This window comes from Coregonus lavaretus (genome assembly GCF_964263955.1).
Source record: "Coregonus lavaretus genome assembly, chromosome: 11".
Taxonomy (NCBI): Eukaryota; Metazoa; Chordata; class Actinopteri; order Salmoniformes; family Salmonidae; genus Coregonus; species Coregonus lavaretus.
This window is the reverse complement of record NC_139998.1, coordinates 40,796,900-40,815,950: the sequence shown is the minus strand read 5'-3', so window position 1 is coordinate 40,815,950 and position 19,051 is coordinate 40,796,900. Positions and strand designations below refer to the sequence as shown.

Sequence of the window (19,051 nt, the reverse complement as noted above, 5' to 3'; positions counted from 1 at the left end):
TCAATCCAAAAAAATAAAAGTATACTTAAAAACTGGAAACCAACCAATCCTCCATCGTTGACGCAATGGAAAGGTCAAATGCTTTATTATCTAAAAATGTAAAGTGCATGGGCTACGGAGAGAAACAAAATGGTGCAGTTTGAGGCCATGTGGCGGAAAGTGATGTGGGCGCTGGAAATGGGGGTTTGTGCTAGTGGGTCTGGGCAGGTGTGATGTAGTTGATGTTTGTACGATGTTGTCATTTGTATGTGTATGTTTTGTATTGTTTATAAAAATATATATATATATATATATATATATATATATATAGATATAAGGAATAACATTTGGGGAAATCGGGTTGAGAAATTAAACAAAATCAAGCTGGTGCTGTATTTAATATAGGCTATCTCAATAAACAATAATAACAAATAAAAGGGGGGACATGACATTTTACAAATGTGAAAAAGGGGGCCCTGGTGAAAAATGGTTGGGAACCCCTGCATAATCAGCCAGCTGAACTTAGAGCAGAGCAGATGCTTGTTTGGTTTACTGCTAGCTAACCATTCTTGCTCCCTCCTCAACTACTTGATGGCTCCCTAAACGTTGTTAAGCAACAACGTGTGTGTGGTGTGAAAATTACAAATTTAAAACACATGCTAGCAACAGTTGGGCAATTTTATCTCACAAGGCCATCAAATGCCACAATGCAAATGCACATTCCACTTTGGGTCTTTAAACAAATCTAATATATCTGTAGATTTTATTTGCTGCAGAGCACCCCCCCCCCCCCCCCCCACATACACACACACCACACCCCACACACACCTCACACACATGGCAGATTTAATCTTTCTCTTTTTTTTCAACCCACATAATCTTTTCATACTAAACAAAATGGTATTAAACATGAAGTGCCAGCAGGGAGTGGAATGCCTTAAAGGCTTACAGGGGCTTTGGTCCTATCTGACAGCCAACCTCTTGTGTTTGTCAGTTGCTCAGGTCTCACCGCCCAGCAGCACCGCAGCGTCGCAGTAGTCGTTCCCTGGAGGGGGAGGGGTGGAGGGTGCCAGGGGTGGTTGAGGATATTCTGTGTGTGTGTGTGTGTGGGGGGGGGGTATTTGGTGTTCAGTGTTTTCTCAACCCAAAGACCTGGCTCAGTACCGTGTGGAACCCATATCTATATCTACTCATGTATGTCGGTGGTTTGTTTTAGCACATTCCACTTTGGGTCTTTAAAACAAATCTAATATATCTGTAGATTTTATTTGGTTATTGCCATTACAAAATGGGCCGGGATGTGGACGTTGAGTTTGAGCTGAGAAAGGGGGAACTTTTACATGTTCATTACTCAAAGCTTGTCTGAATTATGGAAATGTTTGTGGTTTTCTTTAGTTCACGGCTCCAGGCTGTTTACACCTGCCTGCCATCATGTGTAGGCCTTATACTCCATCATTGCTCTTTAGAGCGTATTACTCCAGCCCTGGACAGGGCAACCGTGCCAGATTAGAGGTGTGTGTGTCTGCAGTATGGTAGGGAGATCCACAGGTATTCACCCCAGGTCATGGCTTAGCTCGGAGCACATTAATGCTCAGGCATACACAGAGACACCTCAACCTCAGTGTTCCCCTGATGAGGCCTATGTTGCTACCGTGACATCCAAAACCAAAGCCGGTGGGAGTAACAGAGAGGATTGTTTTTCTCAATCACAGGTGAAGGCTCTTTTAAACGAACAAAAAGGGTTCTATAAGCAGTTGTTACAACAACAGGAAAATAGCTTCAAGAGCTTTGTCCAAATACTGATGGACTCAACTAACAAAAAAATTGACAATCTTCACAGAGAGGTCCAGGACTTTAAGAACAGTTTGCAGTTCTCCTAAGGAGAGGTGGATGTCTTGAAAGAGACTTGCAGCAATATGACAACAAACTGTAAGTCCACGCGAGATGACATCAGCACTGTCTGTGAATCATTATTAACGATGACTGTGAAAACAGACTATCTAGAGGGACAATCCAGGAGGAATAACATCGTTGTGGATGGCATAGAGTCTTCACATGAGAACTAGGCAGAGTCTGAGGAGAAAGTTTAAAAAAATATCACTGAACGCTGCTGATGGATCATACGAATATTGAGGTGGAGCGCTCCCACAGGTCTGGAAAACCTGTAACCAGCCTAGGTGACAGACCCAGGCTGATAGTGATTAAGTTCCTAAGGTTTAGGGACAAGATGGCTGTTCTGGAGAAAGCCAAGAACTTGAGAGGAACCAACATCTTCCTTAACAAGGATTACTCAGAAGCTGTGCGCCAGAGGCGGAAAGAACTTATCCCAGCCATGAAAGCTGCCAGAGAGCGTGGGGACATTGCTTACATCTGCTATGACAGGCTCATTGTCCACCCTCCCTCCCAAAAGACTGGGAGGAGTGAGAGAGCTTCCGGGTCAGTAGCTTAAGCCCCACATTAAAAAAATACACCAACTGAAACGCACAAGTGCCTGATTGACTGACTATTAGTCATGCTTTTTTATGTTATTTTATATTATGTCTATCTCTGATAAGCTACCCAGGAAATGGGCTAAAAATAACCCATATTAATATATACAGTGCTTTCGGAAAGTGTTCAGACCCCTTCCCTTTTTCCACGTTTTGTTATGTTACAGCCTTATTCTAAAATTGATTAAATAAAATAAAATCCTCATCAATCTACAAAACAGTTTGTTAGAAATGTTTGCAAAACACTAAAAAATGCATTTACATAAGTATTCATGCCCTTTGCTATGAGACACGAACTTGAGCTCAGGTGCATCCTGTTTCCATTGATCATCCTTGAGATGTTTCTACAACTTGATTGGAGTCCACAGCCACCTGTAGTAAATTCAATTGATTTGACATGATTTGGAAAGGCACACACCTGTCTACAGTGAGGGAAAAAAGTATTGATCCCCTGCTGATTTTGTACGTTTTCCCACTGACAAAGACATGATCAGTCTATAATTTTAATGGTAGGTTTATTTGAACAGTGAGAGACAGAATAACAACCAAAAAATCCAGAAAAACGCATGTCAAAAATGTTATAAATTGATTTGCATTTTAATGAGGGAAATAAGTATTTGACCCCTCTGCAAAACATGACTTAGTACTTGGTGGCAAAACCCTTGTTGGCAATCACAGAGGTCAGATGTTTCTTGTAGTTTGCACACATCTCAGGAGGGATTTTGTCCCACTCCTCTTTGCAGATCTTCTCTCATTAAGGTTTCGAGGCTGACGTTTGGCAACTTGAACCTTCAGCTCCCTCCAGATATTTTCTATGGGATTAAGGTCTGGAGACTGGCTAGGCCACTCCAGGACCTTAATGTGCTTCTTCTTGAGCCACTCCTTTGTTGCCTTGGCCGTGTGTTTTGGGTCATTGTCATGCTGGAATACCCATCCACGACCCATTTTCAATGCCCTGGCTGAGGGAAGGAGGTTCTCACCCAAGATTTGACGGTACATGGCCCTGTCCATCGTCCCTTTGATGCGGTGAAGTTGTCCTGTCCCCTTAGCAGAAAAACACCCCCAAAGCATAATATTTCCACCTCCGTGTTTGACGGTGGGGATGGTGTTCTTGGGGTCATAGGCAGCATTCCTCCTCCTCCAAACACGGCGAGTTGAGTTGATGCCAAAGAGCTCGATTTTGGTCTCATCTGACCACAACACTTTCACCCAGTTCTCCTCTGAATCATTCAGATGTTCATTGGCAAACTTCAGACGGGCCTGTATAAGTGCTTTCTTGAGCAGGGGGACCTTGCAGGCGCTGCAGGATTTCAGTCCTTCACGGCGTAGTGTGTTGCCAATTGTTTTCTTGGTGACTATGGTCCCAGCTGCCTTGAGATCATTGACAAGATCCTCATGTGTAGTTCTGGGCTGATTCCTCACTGTTCTCATGATCATTGCAACTCCACGAGGTGAGATCTTGAATGGAGCCCCAGGCCAAGGGAGATTGACAGGTCTTTTGTGTTTCTTCCATTTGCGAATAATCGCACCAACTGTTGTCACCTTCTCACCAAGCTGCTTGGCGATGGTCTTGTAGCCCATTCCAGCCTTGTGTAGGTCTACAATCTTGTCCCTGACATCCTTGGAGAGCTCTTTGGTCTTGGCCATGGTGGATAGTTTGGAATCTGATTGATTGATTGCTTCTGTGGACAGGTGTCTTTTATACAGGTAACAAACTGAGATTAGGAGCACTGAGTGTGCTCCTGATCTCAGCTCATTACCTGTATAAAAGACACCTTGGAGCCAGAAATCTTTCTGATGGAGAAGGGGTCAAATACTTATTTCCCTCATTAAAATGCAAATAAATGTATAACATTTTTTACATGCGTTTTTCTGGATTTTATTGTTGTTATTCTGTCTCTCACTGTTCAAATAAACCTACCATTAAAATTATAGACTGATCATTTCTTTGTCAGTGGGCAAACGTACAAAATCAGCAGGGGATCAAATACTTTTTTCCCTCACTGTATATAAGGTCCCACAGTTGACAGTGCATGTCAGAGCAAAAACAAAGCCATGAGGTCGAAGGAACTGTCCGTAGAGCTCTGAGACAGGATTGTGTTGAGGCACAGATCTGGTGAAGGGTACCAAAACATTTCTGCAACATTGAAGGTCCCCAAGAACACAGTGGCCTCCATTATTCTTAAATGGAAGAAGTTTGGAACCACCAAGACTCTTCCTAGAGCTGGCCGCCCGGCCAAACTGAGCAATCGGGGGAGAAGGGCCGTGGTCAGGGAGGTGACCAAGAAACCAATGGTCACTCTGACAGAGCTCCAGAGTTCCTCTGTGGAGATGGGAGAACCTTCCAGAAAGACAACATCTCTAAAGCACTCCACCAATCAGGCCTTTATGGTAGAGTGGCCAGACGGAAGCCACTCCTCAGTAAAAGGCACATGACAGCCCTTTTGGAGTTTGCCAAAAGGCACTTAAAGGAGTCTCAGACCTTGAGAAACAAGATTCTCTGGTCTGAAACCAAGATTGAACTATTTGGCTTGAATGCCAAGCGTCACGTCTGGAGGAAACCTGGCACTATCCCAACGTGAAACATGGTGGTGGAAGCATCATGCTGTGGGGATGTTTTTCAGTGGCAGGGACTGGGAGAGTAGTCAGGTTCGAGGGAAAGATGAATGGAGCAAAGTACAGAGAGAGGCTTTATGAAAACCTGCTCTAGAGCGCTCAGGACTTCAGACTGGGGCGAAGGTTCACCTTCCAACAGGACAATGACCCTAAGCACACAGCCAAGACAACGCAGGAGTTGCTTCGGGAAAAGTCTCTGAATGTATTTGTGTGGCCCAGCCAGAGCCCGGACTTGAATCCGATCTAACATCTCTGGAGAGACCTGAAAATAGGTGTGCAGCGACGCTCCCCATCCAACCTGACAGAGCTTGAGAGGATCTGCAGAGTAGAATGGGAGAAAATCCCCAAATACAGGTGTGCCAAGCTTGTAGCATCATACCCAAGAAGACTCGAGGCTATAATCGCTGCCAAAGGTGCTTCAACAAAGTACTGAGTAAAGGGTCTGAATAATTATGTAAATGTGATATTTCCGTTTTTTAATTTATTTTTTCCAAAAATTTCCAAAACCTGTTTTTGCTTTGTCATTATGGGGTATTGTGTGTAGATTGATGAGGGAAAAAACAATTTAATTAATTTCAGAATAAGGCTGTAACGTAACAAAATGTGGAAAAAGTCAACGGGTCTTAATACTTTCCGAATGCACTGTATGTAGCCTTAGAAAGAAGGTTTATGAAATCAATAACTTGCTAAAATGAGAACATTCATATATTGGCGATCTCTGAGACTCACTTTATTATTTTGATGATGCAGCAGTCGGAATACAGGGGTATAGCATCTACAGAAGAGACTGTAAAGCTTAGAGAGGATCTCATGTTTAAAGTGTTGTGGTTGCACGTTCACCTGCCTCATCTAAAGCCTCTTGTTTTGGTGGTGCTTATAGGCCACTAAGTGCTAACATTCATTAGCTGGATAATAAATGTGCAGCATAGAAATAACGGAAATAGAACAGATCTACCGCTTCTTAAACTTGCTTTCAATGAGAATGACAGATCTATAACTCACATTTGTATTTGAATTTTGTCAGGTCGCCCCAAAACTTTACCTATTGCAGCTTTAACAGAGGTCCATTTTCTGGGTGACTGGAATATAGACTGGTTTTCATCAAGCTGTCCGCTCAAGAGGAAGCTGCTCACTATAACCAGAGCCTGTAATCTGGTTGGGGTTATTAATCAACCTACCAGGGTGTTTACAAATATTTGTAATAATGCTGCAGAACTCAGCTTTAAAGCTGTATCCATACCCATTGTATGTACTGACCATAATATAGTGGCCATATCTAGAAAAGCCAAAGTTCCAAAGACTGGGCCTAAAAACGTTTTGTACTGATTCCTACACTGAGTGTACAAAACATTAGGAACACCTGCGCTTTCAATGAAATAAACTGTCCATGTGAATCCAGGTGAAAGCTATGATCCCTTATTGTTGTCACTTGTTAAATCCACTTCAATTAGTGTAGATGAAGGGGAGGAGACAGGTTAAAGAAGGATTTTTAAGCCTTGAGACAATTGAGACATTGTGTATGTGTTCCATTCAGAGGGTGAATGAGCAAGACAACAGATTTAAGTGCCTTTGAATGGGGTATGGTAGTAGGTGCCAGGTGCATCCGTTTGTGTCAAGAACTGCAGCGTTGGGCCTCCCGAGTGGCGCAGTGGTCTAAGGCACTGCATCGCAGTGCTAGCTGTGCCACTAGAGATCCTGGTTCGAGTCCAGGCTCTGTCGCAGCAGGTTTGGCCGGCAGGGATGTTCTTGTCCCATCGCGCACTAGTGACTCCTGTGGCGGGCCGGGCGCAGTGCACGCTGACTTGGTCGCTAGGTGTACGGTGGTTCCTCCAGCACATTGGTGCGGCTGGCTTCCGGGTTAAGCGGGCACTGTGTCAAGAAGCAGTGCGGCTCAGTTGGATTGTGTTTCGGAGGATGCACGACTCTCGACCTTCCCCTCTCCCGTGTCCGTACGGGAGATGCAGCGATGGGACTGTAAATACCAATTGGATACCATGGAAAAAGGGGGTAAAATACCAAAAAAAGAACTGCAGCGTTGCTGGGTTTTTCACACTCAACAGTTTCCAGTGTGTATTAACAATGGTCCATCATCCAAGGACATCCAACCAACTTGACACTACTGTGGGAAGCATTGGAGTCAACATGGGCCAGCATCCCTGTGGAATGCTTTCGACACCTTGTGGAGTCCATGCCTTCACGAATTGAGGCTGTTCTGAGGACAAAAGGGGGTGCATCTCAATATTAGGAAGCCGTTCCTAATGTTTTGTACACTAAGTGTATGTTGAAGATACAAAATATATTTGTTGGTCTGATGTGTAATGAGGAGCATCCAGATGCTGCACTTGATACATTTATGAAGTTGTTTATTTCAGTTATTGATAAGCATGCACCTATTAAGAAACTGACTGTTAGAACTGTTATTGCCCCATGAATTGATAAGGAATCGAAAAGCTTTAGATGTTGCCCATCACTATTTAATTGGCAACATAGGCAAATTTAGGCATGAAATGCCAACAACCATCTGTGAGCCATCATATTATTGCATAAAATACCTAATAATTAAAGAAAAGCAATGCAATTTTGAATTCTGTAAAGTTAGTGTGGGTGAGGTGTTGTCAATACAACTTAGATGGAAAGCTACTGAGAATTGTAGCGGACTACATTGCCACTCCAATTTGTCATATTTTTTTATCTGAGTCTGGAGATATGTTTGTCCTCAGACTTGGAGGGAAGCCAAAGTCATTCCGCTACCCAATAATGGTAAAGCACCCTTTACTGGTTCTAACAGCTGACCAATCAGCTTGCTGACGACTCTTAGCAAACTTTTGAAAAAAGTGCTATTTCTCTGTAAACAAATTAACAACAGACTTTCAGCATGCTTATAGAGAAGGGAACTCAACATGTACTGCACTGACATAAATGACTGATGATTGGTTGAAAGACATCGATAATAAGAAGATTGTGGGAGCTGTACTGTTAGATTTCAGTGGAGCCTTTGATATTATTGACCATAACCTGTTGTTGAAAAAATGTATGTGTTATGGCTTTTCAACCTCTGCCATATCGTGGATTCAGAGCTATCTATCTAATAGAACACAACAAGTTTTATTTAATGGAAGCTTCTCTAAAGTGTGGTGTACTGCAGGGCAGCTCTCTTGGCCCTCTGCTCTTTTCTATTTGTACTAATGATCTGCCACTGGCATTAAACAAAGCCAGCGTGTCTATGTATGCTGATCATTCAACCCTATATGCGTCAGCAACCACAGCTAGTGAAAACACTGCAACCCTAAAAAAAGAGTTGCAGTCCGTTTTAGAATGGGTGGCCAATAATAAACGGGTCCTCTAAAACTAAGAGCATTGTATTTTGTACAAATCATTCCCTAAGTTCTAGACCTCAGCTGAATCTCATATTGAATAATGTGGCTGTTGAGCAAGTTGAGGAGACTAAATTACTTGGTGTTACCTTGGATTGTAAACTGTCATGGTCAAAACATATATTGATTCAATGATTGTAAATATGGGGAGAGGTATGTCCATGATAAAGAGATGCGCTGTTTTTTTGACACCACACTACACAAAGTCCTGCATGCTCTAGTTTGATCTTATCTTGATTATCGCCCAGTCATATTGTCAAGTGCTGCAAAGAAAGACCTAGAAAAACTGCAGCTGGCCCAGAACAGAGCAGCAAGTCTTGATCTTCACTGTAATCAGGGGGCTAATATCAATATTATGCATGCCACTCTCTCTTGGCTAAAAGTAGAGAAGAAACTGACTGCATCACTTCTTCTTTTTATAAGAAACATTAATGTGTTCAATTCCAAATTGTTTGCATAGTCAACTTACACACAGCTCTGACACACACACTTACCCCACCAGACATGCCACCAGGGGTCTTTTCACAGTCCCCAAATCCAGAACAAATTCAAGAAAACGTATGGTATTATATTGAGCCATGATTGCATGTAATTCCCTTCCATCTCAGATTGCTCAGGTGAACAGCAAACCTGTTTTTTTTTTAAAACTAATAAAGCAACACCTCACGGAACAATGCCTCTCCCCTATTTGACCTATATATTTTGTGTGTACAGTATGTGCTGATATGTAGGCTATGTGTGACATTTTAAATGTATGTAGTTCTGTCCTTGAGCTGTTCTTGTCTATTAATGTTCTGTATTATGTCATGTTTCATGTTTTGTGTGGACCCCAGGAAGAGTAGCTGCTGCTTTTGCAACAGCTAATGGAGATCCTAATAAAATACCAATACCAATACAGTTGAGTGGGAAATGGAGATTGCAAAGACTTGGCCCTATGTGTGACGGCTGAACATGCAGATGGAACTGCATCCATACATATTACATACCATTGAAGATAGTTAAGACATGTACAATAAAATCAGCGTAACAGCCTCTTTACTGAGTGTGCCCAGTACGCTGGGGTTTGGTCACATGGTTTCTGTCTGAATGGGGAGAAAGGCAAAGCTCTCCTGATGTCAAGCCAGTAATGAGCTCTGTTATCCTGTTATCACAACTCTAGGGTTTCTTTTATCGCCACCGTGCCACCACTTCCCGCGTCTGTGTGCCCGGACAACGGGCTGCCTGCCTGCCGCTGTGCACCCAGACAGACGCCGTCTTGTCCCACATTTTTTCTCTGAAAAGGACCCTCCTGCTATCTTCTCCATGGAGGCAGAGATTTAGTTACACAGACAGTACTAAATAGGCTGCCATGCTTGCTTTATGAAAGCACTGTTAGGTCTACCACTTCTTGGCAGGGGTTGGTTGGTAAGTCCTATACCTAGGCAGTAACATGCAGAGTGTCTCCCGTTCATACCACACTTCATGCACACTGAGCTCATGTGAAAAAGGTTATTAATCAGCGTGAATGGGTAGCATATGTATGGAAAAGTAGTGTGATAAACCCAATGACTGTTTCTTCCTCCCCTAATGCTTTTCATTAAACAGCTCTTTCCTCTGAGATTAGTCCATAGGGTCACTTTCGAGTTCCAGCTCTGCTGATGAAAGCATGTCCTAGTCATCACAGGCTCAGGCTACATCCTAAATGACACCCTATTCCCTACATAGTGCACTACCTTTGACTAGAGCCCTATGGGAACTATAGGGAATAGGGTGCCATTTGGAACGCCCACTTACATAGTTTGGAGGAATAGCTGGCCACAAGAGGGGGGCATGTGACACCAGCAGAGCAGGAATTCAACAGGAGAGGACCTGGCTTAGCTCATTGAGAAGAAACAGCCAAACACATTTGAAGATGTATTGACTACCCCCTCGGTCAATACCTGATGTAATAAAGGCTGCCAACAAGGAAGAGTTGAAGAGTGTTGTTGGCTCTGGCTCTGGTTCCTCTAACTGGCACTGTCATCCCCTCATCTCCTCCTCTTCCTTCATCCCTCCCCATAGAGCAGGTTAGGCGCTGGTCCGGGGCTGGGGCCCAACAGGCCCTATCCCTACAGCTGCATGGGTAACTTGGAAGCCTTCCTCAGGGGTAAATAATAGCAGGATTAGCATCCTCTCGTTTACTTTTAGGAGATAGTCTTGCATCTAAAAAGAAGATTAGGGAAGGGAAGGAGGGACAAAACTCCCAGCTGTGATCGCTGCTTGTGCTAAATCGGGAACTGCACCAACCGGAGCTGAGTTGACACTCTTACACTGTGGTGTGTTGGTTGGGATTGTGATGAGTGATGAGTGATGATGTCACACTCTTTTTAAGAGGATCCCCTTTGTGTGTTTGTGTTTTCAAGTCATGAATACATTAGAATACATTGGAAATCTTACCACTTATAATGTCTCTCTGTGCAGCATTGCAGACATGGGAAGTGTGTGAACAAGGAGCTGGACCTGCAGCCGGTCCATGGGGAGTGGGGTCCCTGGGGGCCCTACAGTGTCTGCTCCAGGACCTGTGGAGGAGGCACCAGGAGTACCTCCAGAGCCTGCGACAACCCTGAGTAAGACTCTTATTCTGACTAGTGCAAAACACCAGGAGACTGCAACAAACCTAACTAATCAGTCAAAACAAACCAGGAGACTGCTACAAGCCTGAGCAAGATCGAATCTTAGTCTAACTAAGCCAAACTAAGTCAAAACACACCAGGAGTAGCCAGTCAAAGCAATAGCACACACATTGAGGGCTCTGATTAGTCAAAACAAACCAGGAGTAACAGTCAAAACAATGCTACACCTGAGTAACAGTCAAAACAATACTACACCTGGGTAAGAAAGAGTCACAAACCAAGCCTGAGGACATACAGTTGAAGTCGGAAGTTTACGTACACTTAGGTTGGAGTCATTAAAACTCGTTTTTAAACCACTCCACAAAATTCATGTTAACAAACTATAGTTTTGGCAAGTCGGTTAGGACATCTACTTTGTGCATGACACAAGTCATTTTTTCAACAATTGCTTACAGACAGATTATTTCACTTATAATTCACTGTATCACAATTCCAGTGGGTCAGAAGTTTACATACACTAAGTTGACTGTGCCTTTAAACAGCTTGGAACATTCCAGAAATTGATGTCATGGCTTTAGAAGCTTCTGATAGGCTAATTGACATCATATGAGTCAATTGGAGGTGTACCTGTGGATGTATTTCCAGGCCTACCTTCAAACTCAGTGCCTCTTTGCTAGACATCATGGGAAAAGCAAAAGAAATCAGCCAAGACCTCAGAAAAACAATTGTAGTCCTCCACAAGTCTGGTTCATCGTTGGGAGCAATTTCCAAATGCCTAAAGGTACCACATTCATCTGTACAAACAATAATATGCAAGTATAAACACCATGGGACCACGCAGCCATCATACCGCTCAGGAAGGAGACGCGTTCTGTCTCCTAGAGCTGAACTAACTTTGGTGCGAAAAGTGCAAATCAATCCCAGAACAACAGCAAAGGACCTTGTGAAGATGCTGGAGGAAACAGGTACAAAAGTATCTATATCCACAGTAAAACGAGTCCTATATCGACATAACCTGAAAGGCCGCTCAGCAAGGAAGAAGCCACTACTCCAAAACCGCCATAAAAAAGCCAGACTACGGTTTGCAACTGCACATGGGGACAAAGATCGTACTTTTTGGAGAAATGTCCTCTGGTCTGATGAAACAAAAATAGAACTGTTTGGCCATAATGACCATCGTTATGTTTGGAGGAAAAAGGGGGGTGCTTGCAAGCCGGAGAACACCATCCCAACCGTGAAGCACGGGGGTGGCAGCATCATGCTGTGGGGGTGCTTTGCTGCAGGAGGGACTGGTGCACTTCACAAAATAGATGGCATCATAAGGAAGGAAAATGATGTGGATATATTGAAGCAACATCTCAAGACATCAGTCAGGAAGTTAAAGCTTGGTCGCAAATGGGTCTTCCAAATGGACAATGACCCCAAGCATACTTCCAAAGTTGTGGCAAAATGGCTTAAGGACAACAAAGTCAAGGTATTGGAGTGGCCATCACAAAGCCCTGACCTCAATCCCATATAACATTTGTGGGCAGAACTGAAAAAGCGTGTGCGAGCAAGGAGGCCTACAAACCTGACTCAGTTACACTAGCTCTGTCAGGAGGAATGGGCCAAAATTCACCCAACTTATTGTGGGAAGCTTGTGGAAGGCTATCCGAAACGTTTGACCCAAGTTAACAATTTAAAGGCAATGCTACCAAATACTAATTGAGTGTATGTAAACTTCTGACCCACTGGGAATGTGATGAAAGAAATAAAAGCTTAAATAAATAATTCTCTCTACTATTATTCTGACATTTCACATTCTTAAAATAAAGTGGTGATCGTAACTGACCTAAGACAGCCAATTTTTACTAGGATTAAATGTCAGGAATTGAGTTTAAATGTATTTGGCTAAGGTGTATGTAAACTTCCGACTTCAACTGTACTTGGCTAAACACATTTCAATCAAAGAGTCAGACATGTTTTAATCAAGTTATTTTGCTGTAATGTTTCTTCAGGCCCAGGAATGGAGGAAAGTTCTGCGTAGGTCGAAGGATGAAGTTCCGGTCGTGCAACACTGAGCCGTGTCCCCGAGGACGGAGAGATTTCCGCGAGGAGCAGTGCTCTCAGTTCGACGGCAAGCACTTCAACATCAACGGTCTACCTCCCACCGTCCGCTGGGTGCCCAAGTACAGTGGTAGTGAGTACCCTCTATTGTAGTTTCTTTGGGTCCTTTAAAAGCGCTACCATATATAAAACTCAATTTATTATTAGTGGGAGTACTCACTGCAGTAGCAGTTAAACCATGATAACACCAAGCTTCTGTGATGGTTTATAATGGAGGCACTACATGATAACATTACATTATAGAATTTTACTACGCTATACCCTACCCTATACTACACTTATAGACACCTCTGAGTGGCGCAGTGGTCTAAGGCACTGCATCGCAGTGCTAACTGTGCCACTAGAGATCCTGGTTCGAATCCAGGCTCTGTCGCAGCCGGCTGCGACTGGGAGACTCATGGGCGGTGCACAATTGGCCCAGCGTCGTCCAGGGTAGGGGAGGGAATGGCTGGCAGGGATGTAGCTCAGTTGATAGAGCATGGCGTTTGCAACGCCAGGGTTGTGGGTTCGATTCCCACGGGGGGCCAGTATAAAAAAATATGTATTCACTAACTGTAAGTTGCTCTGGATAAGAGCGTCTGCTAAATGACTAAAATTTAAATGTAATTGAAGTCAACTGTCAGAAGGTCCACCATGCCTAATTGAGGGCTAGGTGGGGCTATTAGTCAATATGTTTTTACAATTACGTAAAACCTTCTTGTTAAAATAGCCCTTACACAGCCTGGAGGTGTGTTGGGTCATTGTCCTTTTGAAAAACAAATGATAGTCCACTAAGCCCAAACAAGATGGGATGGCGTATCGCTGCAGAATGCTGTGGTAGCCATGCTGGTTAAGTGTGCCTTGAATTCTAAATAAATCAGAGACAGTGTCACCAGCAAAGCACCCACACACCATAACACCTCCTCCTCCATGCTTTACGGTGGGAACTACACATGCGGAGATCATTTGTTCACCCACACAGTGTCTCACATAGACACGGCGGTTGGAACCAAAAATCTCCAATTTGGTCTACAGACCAAACAACACATTTCCACCGGTCTAATGTTCATTGCTCGTGTTTCTTGGCGCAAGCAGGTCTCTTCTTCTTATTGGTGTCCTTTAGTAGTGGTTTCTTTGCAGCAATTCGACCATGAAGGCCTGATTCACACAGTACCCTCTGAACAGTTGATGTTGAGATGTGTCTGTGACTTGAACTCTGTGAAGCATATATTTGGGCTGCAATTTCTGAGGCTGGTAACTCTAATGAACTTATCCTCTGCAGCAGAGGTAACTCTGGGTCTTCCATTCCTGTGGCGGTCCTCATGAGAGCCAGTTTCATCATAGTGCTTGATGGTTTTTGCGTCTGCACTTGAAGAAACTTTCAAAGTTCTAGAAATGTTCCATGTTGACTGACCTTCATGTCTTAAAGTAATGATGGACTGTCATTTCTCTTTGCTTATTTGAGCTGTTCTTGCCATAATATGGACTTGGTCTTTTACCAAATAGGGCTATCTTCTGTATACCTTGTCACAACACAACTGATTGGCTCAAACGCATTAAGAAGGAAAGAAATTCCACAAATTAACTTTTAAGAAGGCACACCTGGTTGAGAGAATGCCAAGAGTGTGCAAAGCTGTTATCAAGGCAAGGGGTGGCTATTAGAAGAATCTCAAATATATAATTGATTTGTTTAACATAATAATAGAATAATTTGATTTGGTTAACACATTTTTGGTTACTACATGATTCCATATGTGTTTTTGAAGTCTTCACTATTAATCTACAATGTAAAAAATAGTAAAAATAAGGGAAAACCTTTGAATGAGAAGGTGTGTCCAAATGTTTCACTGGTAGTGTATGTATATATATATATATATATATATATATATATATATATATATATATATATATATATATATACAGTGCCTTCGGAAAGTATTCAGACCCCTTGACTTTTCCCACTTTTTGTTACGTTACAGCCTCATTCTAAAATGGATAAAATAAAATAAATCCTCAGCAATCTACACACAATACACTATAATGACAAAATTATTTTTTTATTTTTTTTGTTGTGTGCAAATTTATTAAAAATAAAAAACAGAAATACCTTATTTACATATGTATTCAGACCCTTTGCGATGAGACTCGAAATTGAGCTCAGGAATATCCTATTTCCATTGATCATCCTTGGGATGCTTCTACAACTTGATTGGAGTCCACCTGTGGTAAAGTCAATTGATTGGACATGATTTGGAAAGGCACACACCTGTCTATATAATGTCCCACAGTTGACAGTGCTTGTCAGAGCAAAAACCAAGCCATGAGGTGGAAAGAATTGTCCGTAGAGCTCCGAGACAGGATTGTGTTGAGGCACAGATCTGGGGAAGGGTACCAGTGGCCTCCATCATTCTTTAATGGAAGAAGTTTGGAACCACCAAGACTCTTCCTAGAGCTGGCCGCCCGGCCAAACTGAGCAGTCGGGGGAGAAGGGCCTTGGTCAGGGAGGTGACCAAGAACCCGATGGTCACTCTGACAGAGCTCTAGAGTTCCTCTGTGGAGATGGGAGAACCTTCCAGAAGGACGACCACCAATTAGGCCTTTATGATAGTGGCCAGACGGAAGCCACTCCTCAGTAAAATGCACATGACAGCCCGCTTGGAGTTTGACAAAAGGCACCTAAAGACTCTCAGACCTTGAGAAACAAGATTCTCTATAATATAATATAATATGCCATTTAGCAGACGCTTTTATCCAAAGCGACTTACAGTCATGTGTGCATACATTTTTACGTATGGGTGGTCCCGGGGATCGAACCCACTACCCTGGCGTTACGAATGCCATGCTCTACCAATTGAGCTACAGAGGACCACGAGTCTGATGAAACGAAGATTGAACTCTTTGGCCTGAATGCCATGCCTCACGTCTGGAGGAAACCTGGCACCATGCCTACGGTGAAGCATGGTGGTGGAAGCATCATGCTGTGGGGATGTTTTTCAGCGGCAGGGACTGGGAGACTAGTCAGGATCAAGGGAAAGATTAACGGAGCAAAGTACAGAGAGATCCTTGATGAAAACCTGCTCCAGAGCGCTCAGGACCTCAGACTGGGGCGAAAGTTCACCTTCCAACAGGACAACGACCCAAAGCACACAGCCAAGACAGCGCAGGAGTGGCTTCGGGATAAGTCTCTGAATGTCCTTGAGCGGCCCAGCCAGAGCCCGGACTTGAACCCGATCGAACATCTCTGGAAAATAGCTGTGCAGCAATGCTCCCCATCCAAGTTGACAGAGCTTGAGAGGATCTGCAGAGAAGAATGGGAGAAACTCCCCAAATACAGGTGTGCCAAGCTTGTAGCGTCATACCTATGAAGACTCAAGGCTGTAATCGCTGCCAAAGGTGCTTCAACAAAGTACTGAGTAAAGGGTCTGAATTCTTAGGGTCTGAATACTTATGTAAATGTCATATTTCAGTATTTAAAAAAATATATATTTGCAAAAATGTCTAAACTTATTTTTGCTTTGTCATTATGGAGTATTGTGTGTAGATTGATGAGGGGGAAAAAACAATTTAATCAATTTTAGAATAAGGCTGTAATGTAACAAAACGAGGAAAAATTAAAGGGGTCTGAATACTACTTTCTGAATGCACTGTATATCTCACCATACAGTCATCTTCCAATGTGTCTGTTTTTCCTCTGTAGTTCAAATGAAGGATCGGTGCAAGCTCTTCTGTCGGGTTGCTGGGACGATGGCCTACTATCAGCTGAAGGATCGCGTCATCGACGGCACGCCATGTGGCCCAGACACCTACGACATCTGTGTTCAAGGCCTCTGTCGGGTAACTGTACTCCCTAACGTCAACACTGTGTATCAAACACAGCTAACTTACACACTGATATATGTTCTCTCAGATGTGTCTGTCTATATCAGCATATCACTAACAGTGTTGTGAAATGTTGTTGATGCTGACCTACTGTATCAGAGTATGTACACACACACACACACACACACACACACACACACACACACACACACACAGTCAGAGAAAGCTGGAGTTTTGCTGTGTTGGATTGAGTATATAAACGTCTATTTTTAGTGCAGGTTTGTGACCACTGATGATAGACATAACCCTTGTTTTGACCCCCTGTCTGATTGGTGTGTGTCTGTGTGACCCCCTGTCTGATTGGTGTGTGTCTGTGTGATCTCCTGTCTGATTGGTGTGTCTCTGTGTGTTTCCACAGCAAGCAGGCTGTGATCATGTGTTGAACTCCAAGGCGAAAAATGACAAGTGTGGAGTGTGTGGAGGGGACAACTCCTCCTGCAAAACCCTCGCCGGGACCTTCAACGATGCTGAGTATGGTAAGCCAGGCTGCCTTTCTCTTGTTTCCCTGTATTCCAAAGTACTTTAGCAGGTATTGGATGCTGTTTACAACAACAACTGTCTATGAACAGTTGAAATACAATATACAAAGTACATAAAGATGTTTGCTATGCTAAACTTGCTAAACTAATTGACACTTGGACAATGCACAAATGACAACAGAAATCTGAGACAACTTTTGGATGCTAGTGAAGGGAGTGAACATTTTCCTTTTGCTTTGGGACAATGCTTTGCATAATGGATATCCTGAATAAGTCTCCAAAACCTGTTGAAAGCCTCAGTAAACTCTGGAAGTTCTCAAACTTAACTCCGACCCAGCGTGACCCCCTTGAACTCATGATTAGTATGATGTCTCTTCCCTGGCCAAGCACTGATTACGTCCAATCCCCTTCAAGTCTGAGCTACAAAATAACAAAATAAATTAGCAGAATTGGCTGTGGGTTTGGCTCAATATTTACTCAATATTTGTTTTGCTATTCGCTTCTCTTCATCTCTTACTCTCTATCTGTCCATTCCTCTGCTTGTGTATCTGCTGAGGAGTCCCAGACCAAGCTTAGCCCAGGATGACATGAGTGGGAACTCAGCCCAGCCAGGATACCCCTGGTCCAGCAGGGTCCACCCCTTTCCCTCTTCGTCCTCTCCCTCTCTCTGTCTCTCTCTCTCTCCTTCTCCCTCCCTCACCTCTCCCTCTCTTTCTCCCTTTCCCTCGACCCATCTTCCTCTCCCTCTCCATCCTCCTCTCCCTGTCCATCTCCCTCTTCAGCCAGTTAACAGTCTGTAAACAGCTACGTGAGGAGAGGAGAGCCACTAACTCAGGGGTTTGAGGATCTCATCCAGAGCTGAGGAGACTCTGGACCCTTATAAAAGCACACTTGCTTTTTATAATAATGTTGATTTGTTTTATTCATTTAGCTCCTTTCCCCAGATCCCAAGCTGTAACACTTAGACACATTGAAAGTTGAAGTAACTTATGGCTTACCCTTTGCTGTGTAACTAAATTAGCGTATGTACAGTAACAATTACATCTCCCTCACTCCAATATCTCTGTTCTAACCCTCTTCTCTCACTCCAATATCTATGATCTAACCCTCTCCACTCCTATCACTCCAATATCTCTGTTCTAACGCTCTCCTCTACCCTCACTCCAATATCTTTGTTCTAACGCTAACCCTCTCCCCTCCCCTTAGTCCAATATCTCTGTTCTAACCCTCTCCTCTCCCCTCACTCCAATATCTCTGTTCTAACCCTAACCCTCTCCCCTCACTCCAATATCTCTTTTCTAACCCTTACCCTCTCCCCTCACTTCAATATCTCTGTTCTAACCCTAACCCTCTCCCCTCACTCCAATATCTCTGTTCTAACCCTAACCCTCTCCCCTCACTCCAATATCTCTGTTCTAACCCTTACCCTCTCCCCTCACTTCAATATCTCTGTTCTAACCCTAACCGTCTCATCTCCCATCACTCCAATATCTCTGTTCTAACCCTAGCCCTCTCCTCTCCCCTCACTCTAATATCTCTGTTCTAACCCTGTCCTCTCC

At 43.5% G+C, this 19,051-nt stretch overlaps 1 protein-coding gene across 1 annotated transcript in view; it reads left to right on the top strand.

Annotated features, from left to right (window-relative positions):
• LOC311137674 (A disintegrin and metalloproteinase with thrombospondin motifs 20-like) overlaps positions 1 to 19,051 on the top strand; it is a gene marked incomplete at both ends in the record, with an annotated part of 157,378 nt that overhangs the window by 87,163 nt on the left and 51,164 nt on the right. The window contains 4 exons of the mRNA XM_084172202.1: positions 10,898 to 11,043; positions 13,047 to 13,228; positions 16,832 to 16,968; positions 17,372 to 17,489. Of these exons, the coding sequence (XP_084028328.1) occupies positions 10,898 to 11,043; positions 13,047 to 13,228; positions 16,832 to 16,968; positions 17,372 to 17,489 (583 nt within the window). The remainder of the gene's footprint in view (positions 1 to 10,897; positions 11,044 to 13,046; positions 13,229 to 16,831; positions 16,969 to 17,371; positions 17,490 to 19,051) is intronic.